This window comes from Pongo pygmaeus, chromosome 4, assembly GCF_028885625.2.
Source record: "Pongo pygmaeus isolate AG05252 chromosome 4, NHGRI_mPonPyg2-v2.0_pri, whole genome shotgun sequence".
NCBI classification, from domain to species: Eukaryota; Metazoa; Chordata; class Mammalia; order Primates; family Hominidae; genus Pongo; species Pongo pygmaeus.
This window is the reverse complement of record NC_072377.2, coordinates 140,780,056-140,795,658: the sequence shown is the minus strand read 5'-3', so window position 1 is coordinate 140,795,658 and position 15,603 is coordinate 140,780,056. Positions and strand designations below refer to the sequence as shown.

Genomic DNA, 15,603 nt, shown 5'->3' with positions numbered 1-15,603 from the left:
CCCAGCAAGTCCTGCAGCATCGTGTGCCTCTGCAGCAGGAAGGAAAGCCCATGTGAGAGAGGCAGGAGGCATGCAGCCTGAGCATGAGGCAAGACACTGAAACTGGGGTCCAGAAGTAGCTGCTAGGGGTGCTCCAGAAAGCAGGCAGAGTAACACAATGGCATGCACATCCCCCACCGTGGAAATGGTGATGGAGCTCTCTAAGCCTGTGTCCACAAAGATCCAAAGCTCCTCCCCTGGGGATGGGGGCAGGGCAGGATGCCAGATAGTCTCCTGGAGGGCCAGCCATCAGTAGCACCGAGAAGGGTCTAGTGGAAGAGTGTGGAAGACCTGAATATACTTCCTGACACAGGCATATACTGGCTGGTGAACTTAAATCAAGTCATTTGATTTATCTGAGCCTCTGTGTCCTCGTCTATAAAATGAAAATAAGATTTCCCACCTTATTCACAAATACCTGTATGGATAAATGAGGATGTTTACATAAAGTGCCTGAAACACAGAAGTGTTTCCAGTCCATGTCCTGCCCCAGACCAACTCAGCTCCAGAACTTCTCCTTGCCTTCACCAAGCTCTTGCCCAAAATCTTGAAAGGAGGATAGTCAGGTTTTCAGCCTTGTGGAATCCCAGCACAGCAGCCAGGATCAATGGGGCTAAGCACTTCCTGACACTTGTCCCCAGGAAGCCCTGAGTGGCCTAGAATGTCAGTTTTCCAGCTAGTAGAAATGGCTCTGAGCCCTGCCCCTCAGACTCCCTAAGCAATTTCCAGGTTGCAGCAGGGCCTCATCTTACTCTTCTTGGAGAAATCACCCATTAAGGTAAGATACTTGTCTCTGAGAACCAAGTACAATGAATTCTGTGCCACTCAGCTCAGAATTATGGACTGCACTGCCCCACCCAGCTGAAACTACCTAAAAGAGTGGGACTCTGGTGCTGCTGAACCACAGAAGCTGTTACTCCCTGAAGCAAAGTAGTTTGTGTGTCACAGAGAATAGGTGCCAGCCACAGTGCTGAGAAATGCACCTGAGAGGTGCTTGGCCCTGCTCCTCGGCCCACAGGCTATGTTGGAGCGTTGGTACCCCATGGACCGACAGACTAGGTTTCAGTCTGAGCTCGGCCTCTTACTAACTTTGTGGACTTGGGCAAGTGCTTAAATCCCTTGGGCCTCAATTTCCCCAGCTCCGAAATGAGAATACTAAGACAGCCAACTTCACAGGATTGTTGTAAGGATCCAATAAGAAGAAATATGATCAAATGCAATGCTTGGCATAAAGTGAGCCTCCAATAAATAGTAATGATGATAATGGAGATGGTGAATAATTTATCCTCAGGGGAGAAGAAATTGCAAGAAAAGACACCTGAGTACTGAATTGGTCTCTAGCGCCCTTTCTGGGCAGTGGTCTAGCTTACACACTGCCCACCAGCACAGGCCAAGCACATTGTCGAATCAGCTGGACTACTTTATATCACTCCAATACTTAGTGATTAACTGCTGAAGGAATAGAATAAGTTTCAATCACCCAAAAGCAAATTTGGTGTAGATCTGCTAAAGGTAAAACTAAATGTATCCACTCCACATGGGATGCATTGCTACTGAACATGGAGAGGATGTCAGCCGATAAACGAAGGCTCTTACTTTCTGTGATCAGACCCTGGTGTCCCTCCTGTGTTTCTAGCCTAGCATGGTGCCTTGAAAAAGTTGTTTGCTCATTAAATGCTTTATGAACAAGAATGAGGAAATAAGCAGGAGAAAGGAAGCCAGAGTCAAAGTAGTCAAATAAACAGTAGACTGGGCATTTGACAGTGTGGACTTCTGTCCTGTTCCTACTGCCCAGAGTATTCTGTGCAATCCCTCTTCCCTCCTCTACGGAGAGCCTGTATCACCAGCCCACAGTCCCTCACTCCCTCAGAAGATCAGTGCCATGACACACAGAAAAATGACAAAGGGGCCAGGCCTGGTAGCTCACGTCTATAATCCCAACACTGGGAGGCTGAGGTGGGAGGATCCCCAAGAGTTTGAGACCAGCCTGGGCAATACAGTGAAACCTCATTAAAGAAAAAAGGAGGAGGAGGAGGAGGAAGGAGAGGAAGGAAGGAAGAAAGGGAGGGAAGGAGGGAGGGAGGGGAGGGGAGGGGAGGGCGAAAGAGAGAGAGAGAGAGAGATTATGACTTTAGAGTAGGGCTGACCTAGCCACAATTCTCAACTAGATGTAGCACAGATAATCCATACAGGGAGGAAGGCAGGTGGCCTGGGTTGGGGTCTTTGGGATTAGGAAGAGTCATGGGGAAAGGCAAACTGAATGAAGACTTCCTAGACATGAGAGACCCAACCAAGAGGACCCCAGGCCTTCTAGGATAGGGAAGAGGAGAAAGGGTGGGGAGGCGGCAAGCACAGTGAAGAAAGGACAGGAGATTTATTGCCTTGGCAGTTCCTGAAATGGGATGTGTATCTGTGAATAGGATTTGATTGAACAGGAAAACAGTCAGTAGAGCAGTGAAGTGGAGAGAGAAAAGAATGAATTTTTGTAAATGTCATCTTTTACCTTTTGGCTGCTCTCTGGAGCATGTCACCCCCAAGAGATGTTCTTTGTTAGTTAAAAAAAGCCATGTGAGAATAAATGAGATTCGTGTCTTAGGATACTCAAAGCTGTTCTGAGTGCCAGCCATGCTGATGATGAAGTCAAACAACCTCACTCAGGTGAATGTTTGCTCCAGAGCAGCCCATCCCCAGGCTGCCCTGCCCAGCTTATAATCTTCCCTTTGACCCACCCACAGGTGAGTGGCCTGTTCTCTGTGGAATTTTGAGGTTGTAGGGTAAGGCAGGAGTCTATAGAACTCAGCATCTGTTTCTATAGACTCAGCAGACCCAATCCTACAGAAGGGAAATTTGGGTTGGAGCACACTGCAGGCATCCCCCCAGCCCCCCTTTTGACCTCCCCCCAACTCCATTCCTGCCATGTCCAAGGGCAGTTGGAGTCTCTAAAGACTGTTCAGGAGTCCACTTCGAAAGTCAGCTGTTAGGAACCTACAGGGAGATTTTTCATATGAGCTCTGCTCACCCTAGGGGTGCAGTCCTAGGCCAGCTCACAAAAACCAGTCTCACCATGTTGTAGCACTGTCCCAAGGGGAAGAGGTAGGGCAGGCATTCTAAGACAAAGGGAAAGAAGAGAAGAAAGACTTCTCTACCAACTGCAGCCCCCAACCCTCAACCAAGCCCTGCCCTATCGCCCAGTGTACTCCAGTTCTAAAATCACATACCGCCTCCCTCCAGCCACTCCCAGATTCTCATTTTCTCCATCTGGCAGACCTCAATGAAGAGGCTAGAAGAAAATGGATGGATTAAATTGGTTTAGCCCAAGGTGCGAATAAATACACAGTATGAGCAGCCTTAACAGATCAGTGGTTTTCAAACTACATCAGAGTCACCTGAGGAGGTGGCTAAATGTGGGACTTCCCAGGCTCTTCCTCTTAGAGAGTCTAATTACAGTGGTTCTGGGTAGGACCCAGAAATCAGCATTAACAAGCCCCTGGAGGATTCTGGTACAGATGGTCTTGGATCACAGTATGAGAAATGCTAATCTGATCCAATCTCATCATTGCACCAATAGGGAGATGGAAGTCACTCTCAGCTCTGTGTACTTCAAAAACAAGGAGCTTGTTAACTTAAGTGAGTATCTTATTAGTAGGATTTCAGGCTCTATGCAGGCAATTTTTTTTAAGCACAAGCTACTAAAGAGGTAGCCAGATCCAGTGGGAGCAAGCCCCAAAGTTAGATCCTATTAATAGTTCCCAATTTTTCAGCCTCCTTCCACTTCAGAACCAAGAATTTTCTCAAAGGTCTGGGTTGTTTTTCATAGCCACTTCTGTGTCCAGTGCTGGCCTGAGGGGAGAAGCATGGGTCACTAGTTGGTAAGCTGGGGCCTGTCTGGGCATGACAGATAGTACACCTGCTGGCAACTCATTATCTCCAAGCCACTTCTATTAGAAACTGAAAATGGCCACAGGCGAGGAAAGGAAAAGTGTTCAGACAAGGTTTATGCTCTCAGAGTACAAAATCGAAGTATCCCAAGACATGGGTAAGGAAGTGGAGAGAAAAATCGCCTGAGAACACACTTCCTTTAATAAAGTCTTTAAGAAAAGTTCTCAGTTCAGACTATTAGGAATTTTGTGACTGGGGACATATTTTTAACTCTATCATAGAACTCAGTAGACAAATACGATTTGCTTTTTGGAGGTTTGTTTTATAGCCAACTTTGCTGAAATGCACATATTCCATAAAGTGAAGACTTTCTGCTTATGTTGTGTGGAATTCTTGGGGTCCCAGCACTCTTGTTACAGGTTTAGAAAAAGAGAAATAAAAGGTCCATGCTCATAGATGAAATACAGCTGAGTGACAATGCATAGAAAAAGGGTGCCTAGGCTGGGCACGGTGGCTCATACCTATAATCCCAGCACTTTGGGAGGCCAAGGCACGTGGATCACTTGAGGTCAGGAGTTTGAGACCAGCCTGGCCAACATGGCAAAACTGCATCTCTACTAAAAGTACAAAAATTAGCTGGGCATAGTGGCTCACACCTGTTTTCCCAGCTACTTGGAAGATTGAGGCAGGAGAATCACTTGAACCTGGGAGGCGGAGGTTGCAGTAAGCCGAGATTGTGCCACTGCACTGCAGCCTGGGTGATGGAGTGAGACTATATTAAAAAAAAAAAAAAAAAAAGAAGGAAGGAAGGAAAAGGGTGCCTTTCTCATACCCTAGCTGGTGACTGTGATGGGACAGCTACACAGAGAATAGGAGGGCCTGGAGGCAATGAGGTGGTCCACAGTAGGAAGTGAAGGGTGCTCTAACACAACCTATGGTGGGCCCCTGTCTCCCCTTTGGGTGAACTTGGCCTTCCAGACTCAATCCTGATTGGAGACTAAATGTGGGTTTTGTTTCTCAAAAGATCATCTCAGCCCATCTTTTCTATAGGCTGTTGTGAAGTCAGCTTCATAGCATAGCTGGGTTGAGAGTTTTCTAATCAAAATAATACCTCTATTAAGGTTGTTCTGTCTCCCCAGGAATCATTTTAATGGAAGTAGCTTCAGCAATGCTAGGCAAAATTAGAAACTTGTATTTTCCATGACACTTATGGGAAATTTCCATACTTTATGAGGGAGGGATTCAGGAGGCACTGATTCAGCCCCACCCAGCTTGTTCTTGCCATAGAGAAGCCAGATTCCCCTTCCAGCTATGGGAACTGCAGCTGAGGGAGAGGATCCTTAAGACTCTGCCCACACACCCCCACCCGCCACAGATTGTCCCAGCTTCGAGGCTGAGCTTCACATACTCGGCTTAGAGCTGAAATTGAGGCTTCAGATGATCCTTTTGGAGTCAGTAAAGAGCAGCAATAATAATAATAATAAATATCAAATTGTTGACCAACTCATGAAAAATATGCACCTGCTTTCTCATTTAATCCACAGTGGAATAACACAAATACTATTACCGGAAACTGAGGCTCAGAGAGGTACCAGACTTGCCCAAGATCATAGAGCCAATGAGAGAATCTGAATCCAAATCCGCATGACTCCAAGCCCATCCTCCACCTTAGGCCTAAAATTTCCATCACTCACACTAGGGCCTACACTTTGAGATGGATGCTAAGACTCTAAAAGTTGAGTTGCTCTCCTATAGTAGTAAATTCTGAAAAAGAGCATACTAACTCAGATTTTGATTACCATTGAGAACCTGCTGATTCTACATATCTCAGCTCTAATATGCAGACTGTGATTCTCCCCGGATAAAGCAGGTTTCTATTCCAAAGTGAGCTCCCTCATTTGACAAACATGTATGGAGCAACTACTCTATGGCAAGTGGTGTTTGTCCCTGAGGCCATAGAGATTAATAAGACAATTCTGTTCCTAGGAAACTCATGGATGAGTAGGGATTTTGCAGGGGGCGAAAGCAACAGCTACGATCCCATATGATCATCATCAAAGGGTACTTGAGTAGCACAGGGAGGAGGAAGCACTGAGCCCTGCCTGGCAGTCAGAGGCTTCCTGGAAGGGGTGGCTCTAAACAGAGGGTTTGGGAGGATGACTGGAAGGGCACTCTAGCCTGTGCAAGGCATTTTTGGAGAGCTTCACGTAGGAAGGCATTTGGGTAGATGGCAGAAGATTAAATCAGAGCATCAGGTAAAAGCTAGATTGTGAAGCACTTCATAAGTCCTGATAGAGTGTTAGAGTCTCCGCTAAGGCCTTTGTAAAAGGAGGAAGATGTAATTGGGTCTGCTTTCAGGAAGAGTGCTGTGGCAACTGCATGAAGGGTGGGTTGGAAGGGGTGAGAGTGGAGGCCCAAGCTGGGTGCTGGGATTCTACTGTGAGCAAAAGCAGATGTGGTCCCTCCCCTCATGAAACTTGCAGACTGGTTGAGAAGATAGATGTTAATCAAATAATCACATGAATGAGGGCATGTTTACAAATCGAGAAAATGTTCTGAAAGACAGGAATGTGAAAGAAAGGCAGCTACAAAAGGAGCTGAGCTGGATCCCCTGGGAGGCTCTGGCAGGAGCCCTGTGAGAGAGGGTGCATTGCTACATGCAGGGAGTAGTGCGATGGAGAAGCAGGGCAAGGGGTAGAGTGGCAGGCTATGGCTGCAAAGGGGATCCTGCTGAGGCTGCCTAGACCGAAATATGTCATAAAACTCATCAGAACCAATGATATATTGAGAGAAACCGAGGGAGAGATCACCCTGAGGCACCCTAGGAGCTTGGCCTACTGCCGGTTTCCCTGTGCAGTGTGCTGAACGTGTTTGCAGGTGGGGAACAAGGAATGGCATCAGCCTACTGGGCTTTGTGAAGGACCCGTTTTTCCCAGGATCCTGGGTCAGTGTTGAAATATGGGCATCTCTGATTCAGAAGCTCCACAGGCTGTTTCACCATCAGACTTTATTACACTGTGAAAGTTACAATCTCCACCTTTCATTACAATCTCCACCTTTCATGTTATAAATTCAAGTCAGGACCGGCTGGGCACGGTGGCCCACACCTGTAACCTCAACACTTTGGGAGGCCAAGGTGGGTGGATTGCTTGAGCCCAGGAATTCGAGACCAGCCTGGACAACAGATTGAGACCCCATCTCAAAAATTAATTAATTAATTAATTAATTAATTAATGCAAGTTAGGCATAGGGTGTTTGGAGGGGATGAGAGAGCTTACTGCACCCACTTTCAGGTGGAGAAACCAGCACAGAAAAGTTCTACGGCTTGATGGAGAAGGCAGCCAAGATCAGTGTGGGGTCCAAGTCAGGCTCAGAGAGGCTGGGGACCTGGAAATGACCTTTATGTGTCAAAAAAGATCATTTGGGTATAATATAAGGTCTTTTTCTTTGTATAACTCTCCAACAAGTGATAAAAATATAGATCTTTTCCTGGACTACTTTAGAAGAATTGTTACAACAGACACTCTACTATCATAAAATGTTTATGGATACATTCTTCTCATGTTTATTTGTGACCTGGATTCTAAAAGCCTGGGACCTGTGAGCCCCTGGAACAGTCTGAGAACCACCAAGTTTTGAGGAAAAAGACCTGACGACACACAGAAAATGTGCTCCTGAGGATGCTGGCTTCACGGCACCCTCTCAAGCACTGCCCAGGGCCCTCCATCTGCTTCTCAGGCTGACGGTCACTGTCTGACAGGGGAGAGGGTCCCACCTTTTTATTCACTAAAATTCAGTTCTAGGATGATAATATGGTTTAAGCTGCCATTTCTCAAAGTGACAGTGGCAGGAAACTGCAATGTCCAGGGTTAGCTCAAGATGTTACCAGCAGGGGCAGGTCTGAGGCAAGCTGGGTAAGGCCAAGTGCCAGATCACCTTCTGCCTCAGTTTCCCAGCATTCCATCGTCCATTGACAAAAATGTTCACTGACCCCTCCCCCCCAACTACAAGCTGGACACTATTCTGAGTACTGAGGACAGAGTGACAAAGGAGGTCAGCAGGCCCTGTCAGCATGGAGTTCACATTTCGGAGGGAAAAGAGGCAAAAAGATAAACAAATAGGCAAGTAAGATAGTTATAGATTAAGAGCTGGGAGCTAGAGAAGTAAGACACTGTACAGAAGAGTCATGAGAGAGGGCCTGCTTCAGACAGGTCGTCAAAGAAGTTCTCATGGAGCGCATGCTGACTCAGCCTGAAGCCTCAATGAGAAAAAGAGGAGGAGGAGCCAGGTACAGAGAGAGGGGAAGGCATTCCAAGAGAGAGCTCAGCCCGTGCACCCAGGCAGAGTGCAGTGAGTGAAGGGAAAGCCGGCCTCGGGCTCCAGGAGGCAGGAGGAACCAGACTACCCAGGGCCTTGAGGGCCTGCGCTGGGTGATGATGGGCTTTGTCAGCCACAGGGAAAGCCACTAACAGAGAGGGGCAGGATCTGATTTCTGTTTTCCAAGGGCTTTTCTGAAAATTAATCGCAGGGCTCCATAGTCTTTCAGCCAGATATTGGAGCCTATTGCAGTTGATGCAGATTGTGTAAAAAACGAACACTAGTAATAAAATTAGTGACATTAATTGAGCAATTAGTATGTGCCAGGCAGTAATTTATGCATTTCACAAGCATTCCATTAACTCATTCAATCCTCACAACAATTCTATGAAGTGGAGATTGCTGTTTTCCCATTTTACAGCCAGGAACAAAGCAGCACAGAGAGATGAGGCTATTTGGCCAAAAACATATACTCAAACCAGGTTTGCCTGGAGTCAGAACTTACACCTCGATTGTTTCATCATCACCTGGACTCAACACTAGGGTTAGGGAACAGGAAGTCGAAATGTGCATTAGGGATTCATTCATTCGTTCATTCAGCTGACTTTGAATTTGTTGAATGCCTTCTGTGTGCCAGGCTCTGATGAGGTTTGCAGTTTCGAAGATGAAGAAAACACAGCTTCTTCCCTCCAAGAGTTCCCAGGCTGCATGGGGTACAGTGAAACCCCTCAGTATAAATAAATCTAGGCTGCACAGGCTTTACATATCCCAGTTCTTTGGCATCAGTTCTGTGGCCCCAGACTCTTCTACTTCTAGACTGTCTAAATCAAACTCCTTGTTTAGGACCCAGGGTAGAAATCAGAGGTGATTCGGAGGACAGAACTTTGCAGGGCCAAGGAAGGGATGAGTTCAGACTTTCTCAGGCATTTAACCATCCTCAAACCTGGTCCAACTGCTTTCAGTCTCTGGGTCTGGGCATTAGAGGAACACAGCCTCTGAAAAGATCTTTATCCATTCTAAACACCTTCCTCCCATCAGCCCAGCTTGGATGACAGGTGAGCATTATTCTCCTTCAGCAGAACTCTAGCAGAGTGCCAGCTATTGTCTGCTGAGCTTGGGAAACAGCCTTTTTCAATTAAAGGCTGATCCTCGTGCTTAATTTTAGCCTGCTATATGATGATTTGAGTAGGTAACTGAACTGAACTATTCAGTGGTAGGGGCTAGGAGTCCTGGCAGTGGGGAGAGAGAGATATGGCATTCTGAAGAAGCAGCAATTTTCCTGTCACCCTGAACCCTCTCCTTGTTGATCAGTTTGTTCTCTGAGGCCCGTATACAACTGCCTCTTCAGGCAACCTGTTATTAAAGTCCTGTTATCCAGCCGAGACAGACCTGGTGGAGAACTGATTACCTCGTCCCTGCTGTCTGCATGACAAATCAGCCCCAACCTTCCCACACACCCGCACTCCCGCCCAGAGAAGGGTGAATCGTGGCCTATTCAACATCACTCACGGGCACTTTTCCTCCTTTACTTCATTAGGAGTGCTTCTTTTGCTGGGGTGGCCTATTGACTAACTTCAGTCCCTTCCACTGCAGGCCCAGAGTCAAATATGAAAAGACAGCATGGGCTGGAATAATCAGAAAGAGTATTTGCATGAAATCAAGGGTCTGTGATGATCTTTGAAGATTAGAAGAAAAACAAGTCTTGTTCAGAAAACAAGCAGCTGAATTATTGACTCCATTCAGCCCTGTGTGGAAGCACCTGAGGGGCTGAGGGGCTGTATGTATGCTGGGAAGGGCAGAGGCAAACAGAGCCTCCCTGCTTACAGTCTCATAGCATTCTCTTATCTTACTGGGCTTGCTTGTAGACTGGGACCTCCAAAAGGACAGAAACACGTTTGATCTGGGCACCTGTGTATCCTCATCACCTGGGACAGTGCCTGGCACATAGTTCAATAAATATATGAATCAAAATAATAGCTGCCATTTATTGGACTTTACATTTCACATAGGTTGCCCATTTAAACTTCATGTCAACTGAACAATAGAGGCATCATTATGCCAATTTCATAGTTGGGTAAACTGAGACTCAAACAGACTTTGTCCCATGCCCAAACTCATACAGCCACTACAAGGTGTTGCTGAGATTTGAACCCAGGCATGCACCCTGGATCTTCTCACTCCTCCAGCTCTGTGTCATCTCCTGTGATTGACACAGTTGAAGGAATCTGTGGCAAACTCTATAGCTAGTTAGGGTGGATGGAAAGAGGATGCAGAGCCAGTAGTTGCCATTCCTATCAGTAAAGAACCTCAGATCTAGTCTTAAGACCAGCTAGTTCACTGTGGGGCTTTCTGTGAGACAAGTAGCTTTATGGCAAATAGTAACTAGCCTAATTCCAAGATATTTTCTTCCTGAAAGCCAGCCCCATTTCTCCCAAATGACTGGCTTTCCACCCCATGCCCTGGGTTCCAGAGCTCATGAAAATCGTGGATGATGATTAATATGTAACTCAGAGAGCCTCATAACCTCATGGGGCATTAGGGCCAGCTCCAATACCTAAGCCCTTGGGATAAGTGATTTCTATTGACTCATTCCAATGCCAGCCTTCTCTCTGAGAATATATTACTATGGGTGCCCAAGGTCAAGGGAACACAAGTCATTTCCCACTCAGGGTAGTGAGGTCAAGTTTTGTTTATTTCTTGCCACATGTTAAGTTGGAAGATGACACTAGCATGGCATCTTAAATTCATTGTAGAGCTCTAATCACCATAAAAAGCATCAAGTTTTCACTGAAAATTTTTTTCCTTTTTTTCCTACCAGGATGTCTGTCATTTTCATATTGATTTATCAGCTCTTAGTGTAAGGATATCATCCATTGTTTGTCTTACGTTTGCAAATACCAATTCTTTTCTCAGTCTTCTGCCATATGTTTTTACTTATTATGTTTTTCATGTGTACAAGTAAAGTTTCGTGTGGTCAAATCTCTCAAGCTTTGTAGTTTCTGAAACTTCCCCCAGACCAGAATTATGTAATAAATTCTCACCAGTACTTTATTCTAGTGTTTTTACCATGTATTTTTTTTTAACATTTAACTCTTCAATTCCATTCAGAAGTTATTTAGTTATATGGTTTGAACTATGGATAAAATATTGTATTGCTTACAGGTTAGCCCAGATAATTGGACATAACTCGGCCCATAAGGTGCCCTCTAATAGCAACAACAAAAACAGCAACAGAATTAGTCTATGCAGTTAGTCCACTTATCTTCATGACAAGAACATGTGGGTACAAATGAAAGACCCAAGAGCCTCAAATTGTGAATCTAGCCATATTGGGTGAGTCAAACCAATAGGCCCACCTTTCTTTAAATGAAGATTTTCTTACCTCATTCATTTTGCCCCATGAAAAGAGAAAGCAAGGGCCATAGATGTTCTCCCTTAACAGCTTAGAAGAGATCATTAGAAATGCATAGTTTAGGGCCAGGCGCGGTGGCTCACGCCTGTAATCCCAGCACCATGGGAGGCTGAGGTGGGCAGATCACAAGGTCAGGAGTTCAAGACCAGCCTGGCCAACATGGTGAAACCCCGTCTCTACTAAAAATACAAAAATTAGCTGGACATGGTGGCACGCGCCTGTAATCCCAGCTACTCTGAAGGCTGAGGCAGGAGAATCACTTAAACCCAGGAGGTGGAGGTTGCAGTGAGTCAAGATCATGCCACTTGCACGACAAGAGTAGGTGACAAGAGTGAAACTGTGTCTCAGAAAAAAAAAAAAAAGAAAGAAAGAAAAGAAATGCATAGTTTGTCTAAGACCCCATCCTGCCCAGACAGGTGCAGCTGGTTTTTGCTCTGGAGGCGTGGCTGCCACTCTGGCAGTCCCAGTGAGTTTGGGCCTTTTGTAGAGCCTGCTGGAGAAATGGCCAAATCCAGGTCCAGGAGTTACTCCTTAAACCACAGAATAGAAATAAAACAGATGTGCAGTACTGAAGATTTTCTGGAAGACAGACAACAAATTGAACATATCAGCATTCCAAGCCAGGTTAATTGTCCTGAGATGCGGGAGTCAGGTAAAGGAGGGACTAAGGCAAAGCCTCGAGATTAGTAACTATTACCTTGCTGGAACACATACTGCTTAATAAGCCAGGCCTGTTTCTTCAGATTATTGATATAGAATACCTAAGAGAAGGCACCAAGGATAAATCAGGGCTCAGTGGCAAAATTTATGGCAAGATGCAAATGAGAAAAAAATGGAAGGTGAATGTAGGCCCACTTTCCCTAATCGAAATTCAGAGGGTTTTCCCTGGATGTGTTCTGTAATCGCTCACTTCATTTGTGTCAGCCGAAGGTTTCTGGGTTGTTCCAAGGTAAGAAAGGGAAGATGAATTTGGGTAAAGCCTCTCTCTATGGCAAGTATGATCCATTCCTTTGTTGGTCCATGACAAGTCTATAATCCTAGATCAGCCCTTGTCTGCCCAGCCTCCCCTTCAGACACTGTGTTCTCCAGTTTTCACCTGATCCTGCCAGGAGGGGAGCAACTCTAAGAGAGATCACAGCCTACTGTCTCCTTCCAGTTTGGAATTTAGGGTTCATCTGGTGGTTTTGAAATCTCTCTGCCACTGTTCCCTTCCACGAGTGTGATAACTGAAAGATTGCTTCATAATGGGACACAGTACTGCAGTGAATCATGACACAGGGTGGATGACATCTTTTTCACACAAAATGCTGCATCTCACATGAGGAAAACAGTTCTTCCCCCTTCCAGAATAGCACCAGGAGCTGGAGTTCTGCAAGAATGGCTTAATACCCTGTTGTTGCTTATAAACACGCAACTAAATTATTTCTCGCTAATGCTAAAATGAATTAAATGTTTCAAAATCACAGTTTTAAAAGAAACTAAAAACAAACACTGACAATACAATCCCACTTCAAATATCAGTTTTTCAGACTCTGAAGAGTGTGCATAGGGAATGAGCCAAACAGCTGGGTAGACACACACACATGCACACGCACACACAGATACACATACACCCCCACACAATCACACTCAGGAGAGCTGTAAATTCATGCGAGTCAAGAGTTGGATTTTCAGCCCAAGTGACGAGTACCAGTATTTTTGTACATCTTGTCAAATAAATACCAATCCTTGAGAAATGCTGATATTTTTAAAGATCTAGCTAATCCTGGCCATTTGTGGGTGAGTGTTGAAAACCTGAAATGTTAAAGAGGAAAAAAAAAGTGCTTCTCACAGTGGTACCAAAAATCTGGATGAAAACTAAAAGAACTGCACTTAACCATTCAGATGTTACCAGATACACTTGCACGGTCTAAACCTCCCAACCAAAATCCAGCTTTCTTATTTGATTCTAGGTCATCAACCTGATACAGGGTCATGGCCATAGAGTATGGACTACGAAATGCACTTGGGTCTTATTCACAACACTACTGTATTTCAGTTACTTCGTAGTCTCAAAAGGGCCAAAGAGCAGTGTCCGTAAAGCTGAGACTAACCTGAACCGCCTTCAAGGCACGTGCAGCACCTAACCTAAGTGAGCCGTAAGGTGAGGTTTGGGCAGTCACCTGGTGATTTTGAACCATGTGGGCACACCAAAATCCCCCCTCTCATTCTCGATAATTCAGCCCCAGTTTAGAAAGCTTAATACATATGGCTAGCCTCAGCTCTGTAACAGGAGGTCATATGAGAGCCTGCCACAGAGCTGGTCATGAGGCTTAAGTGAGCTGCTCTTTGTCGAGTGCCTAGAAGTGTCAGACTCCAGGGATGCCATCCTCCTGTGTGGACACTGCCCACTTTCCAGGTATCTGCCATCACTCCCCTTCACGTGGACTATGGAGTCTGAGGAGAAATGGTTAGGGCTTAATGGAAGGAAGAATGCACTTTCTGGGGCTCATAATGCCCAAGAACAAACATTTACCCAGGTGTTTAATTTTAAATGTTTAAGTTAATTACAGTAAGAGAAAAGTGATACCACAGCCAGGAGTCCCAATAAATGGATTGAATAAAAAATAAAGAGCCTGCCATTTTTAATATTCTTTCAAAGTCTTCTTAGAAATCTGAATATCACGTTATCTCAGAATGCAGGCACCACCAACCAGCCCAGCCCCACTCCAGGGTAACACCTGGGCACTCCAGGGTAAAGCCTGACCAATGGCAACTTTCATTTTAAAAGTTCAAGCTGGCCAGATGCAGTGGCTTACATCTGTCATCCAGCACTTTGGGAGGCTAAGGTGGGATGATACCTTGAGCCCAGGAATTCAAGACCAGCCTGGGCGACATAGTGGGATCCTAGATCTACAAAAAATGAAACAATTAGCCAGGTGTGGTGGTGCACAGCTGTAGTCCCACCTGCTCAGGAGGCTGAGGCAGGAGAATTGCTTGAGTCCAGGAGGTCAGGGCTGGAGTGAGTCATGATTGAGCCACTGCACTCCAGCCTGGGCAACAGAGTGAGACTCTGTCTCAAAATAAATGAATGAATAAATAAAAGTTCAAGCTGATGCAAACTGCCTGAAAGGACTGTCTGTTTCTTTGCAGGGTTGAAGAAAGTTTTAAAACTTTGTTTTGGTCCATATTCGGCTTATCTGAAGTAATCTCAGTGGTGCTGAAATACGACCACAAATTCATCGAGAACATCGGCTACGTTCTCTACGGCGTTTATAACGTCACCATGGTGGTAGTGTTGCTCAACATGCTAATAGCCATGATCAACAACTCCTATCAGGAAATTGAGGTAAGGCCAGGTCACTGAAAATGCTTGCTCTCCCTCATCTAATTTACATTGCTGTTTTCAGCAATGAGGGGAATGATGTTAGAAGCCCATGTGTTGTTAAATGTGCAGCCAGAACAACAAATAACAGGCATTCTTCCTGGATTGCTTCTAGAAATAGAAGCAATCAAAGTCAGTCTGCCCCATGGCATTGCTGGTACCACCATGAGGCCCAGCGAGAGCAGAAAGAACTGGGATCATGAGTCTTCTCTCTTTTACACTTGTCTTCTCAGGACATCATGCAGATGACCCATGGCAATCAATCAGAATGACTGTCTTTCAGCCCCCAGGCCCCTTTTGCCTCTCACGGATTATTTATTAAGTACTGTATGCCAAATCCGCACTAGGCACTGGTGATACCAAGATGACTAAGACACAGTTCTTGCCTAGAGAAACTCATAGTCCAGTGAGGAGATCATACAGGGTGATCAACAAATTCCAGTGCCCTGGGGCCAGTGCAGCCAGGTTGTTGGGGGTGGTGTGGGGACAGAGACAGAGATTGACTATGGGGGAAGCTTCCAGAGGTGGTGCTGGAAGGCCATTTAAAAGGAGAACAATTTTGCCTGACAGATAAAGGGGTTGAGAGAATGTA

General features: G+C 45.6%; 1 protein-coding gene across 6 annotated transcripts in view; it reads left to right on the top strand.

Moving 5' to 3' along the window:
- Window positions 1–15,603, top strand: part of TRPC7 (transient receptor potential cation channel subfamily C member 7) — a 153,928-nt gene that overhangs the window by 120,435 nt on the left and 17,890 nt on the right. For all 6 annotated transcript variants that reach the window (XM_054488177.1, XM_054488176.1, XM_054488175.1 and 3 more), the window contains one exon: window positions 14,780–14,975. In XM_054488177.1, coding sequence (XP_054344152.1) covers window positions 14,780–14,975 — 196 coding nt within the window. The remainder of the gene's footprint in view (window positions 1–14,779; window positions 14,976–15,603) is intronic.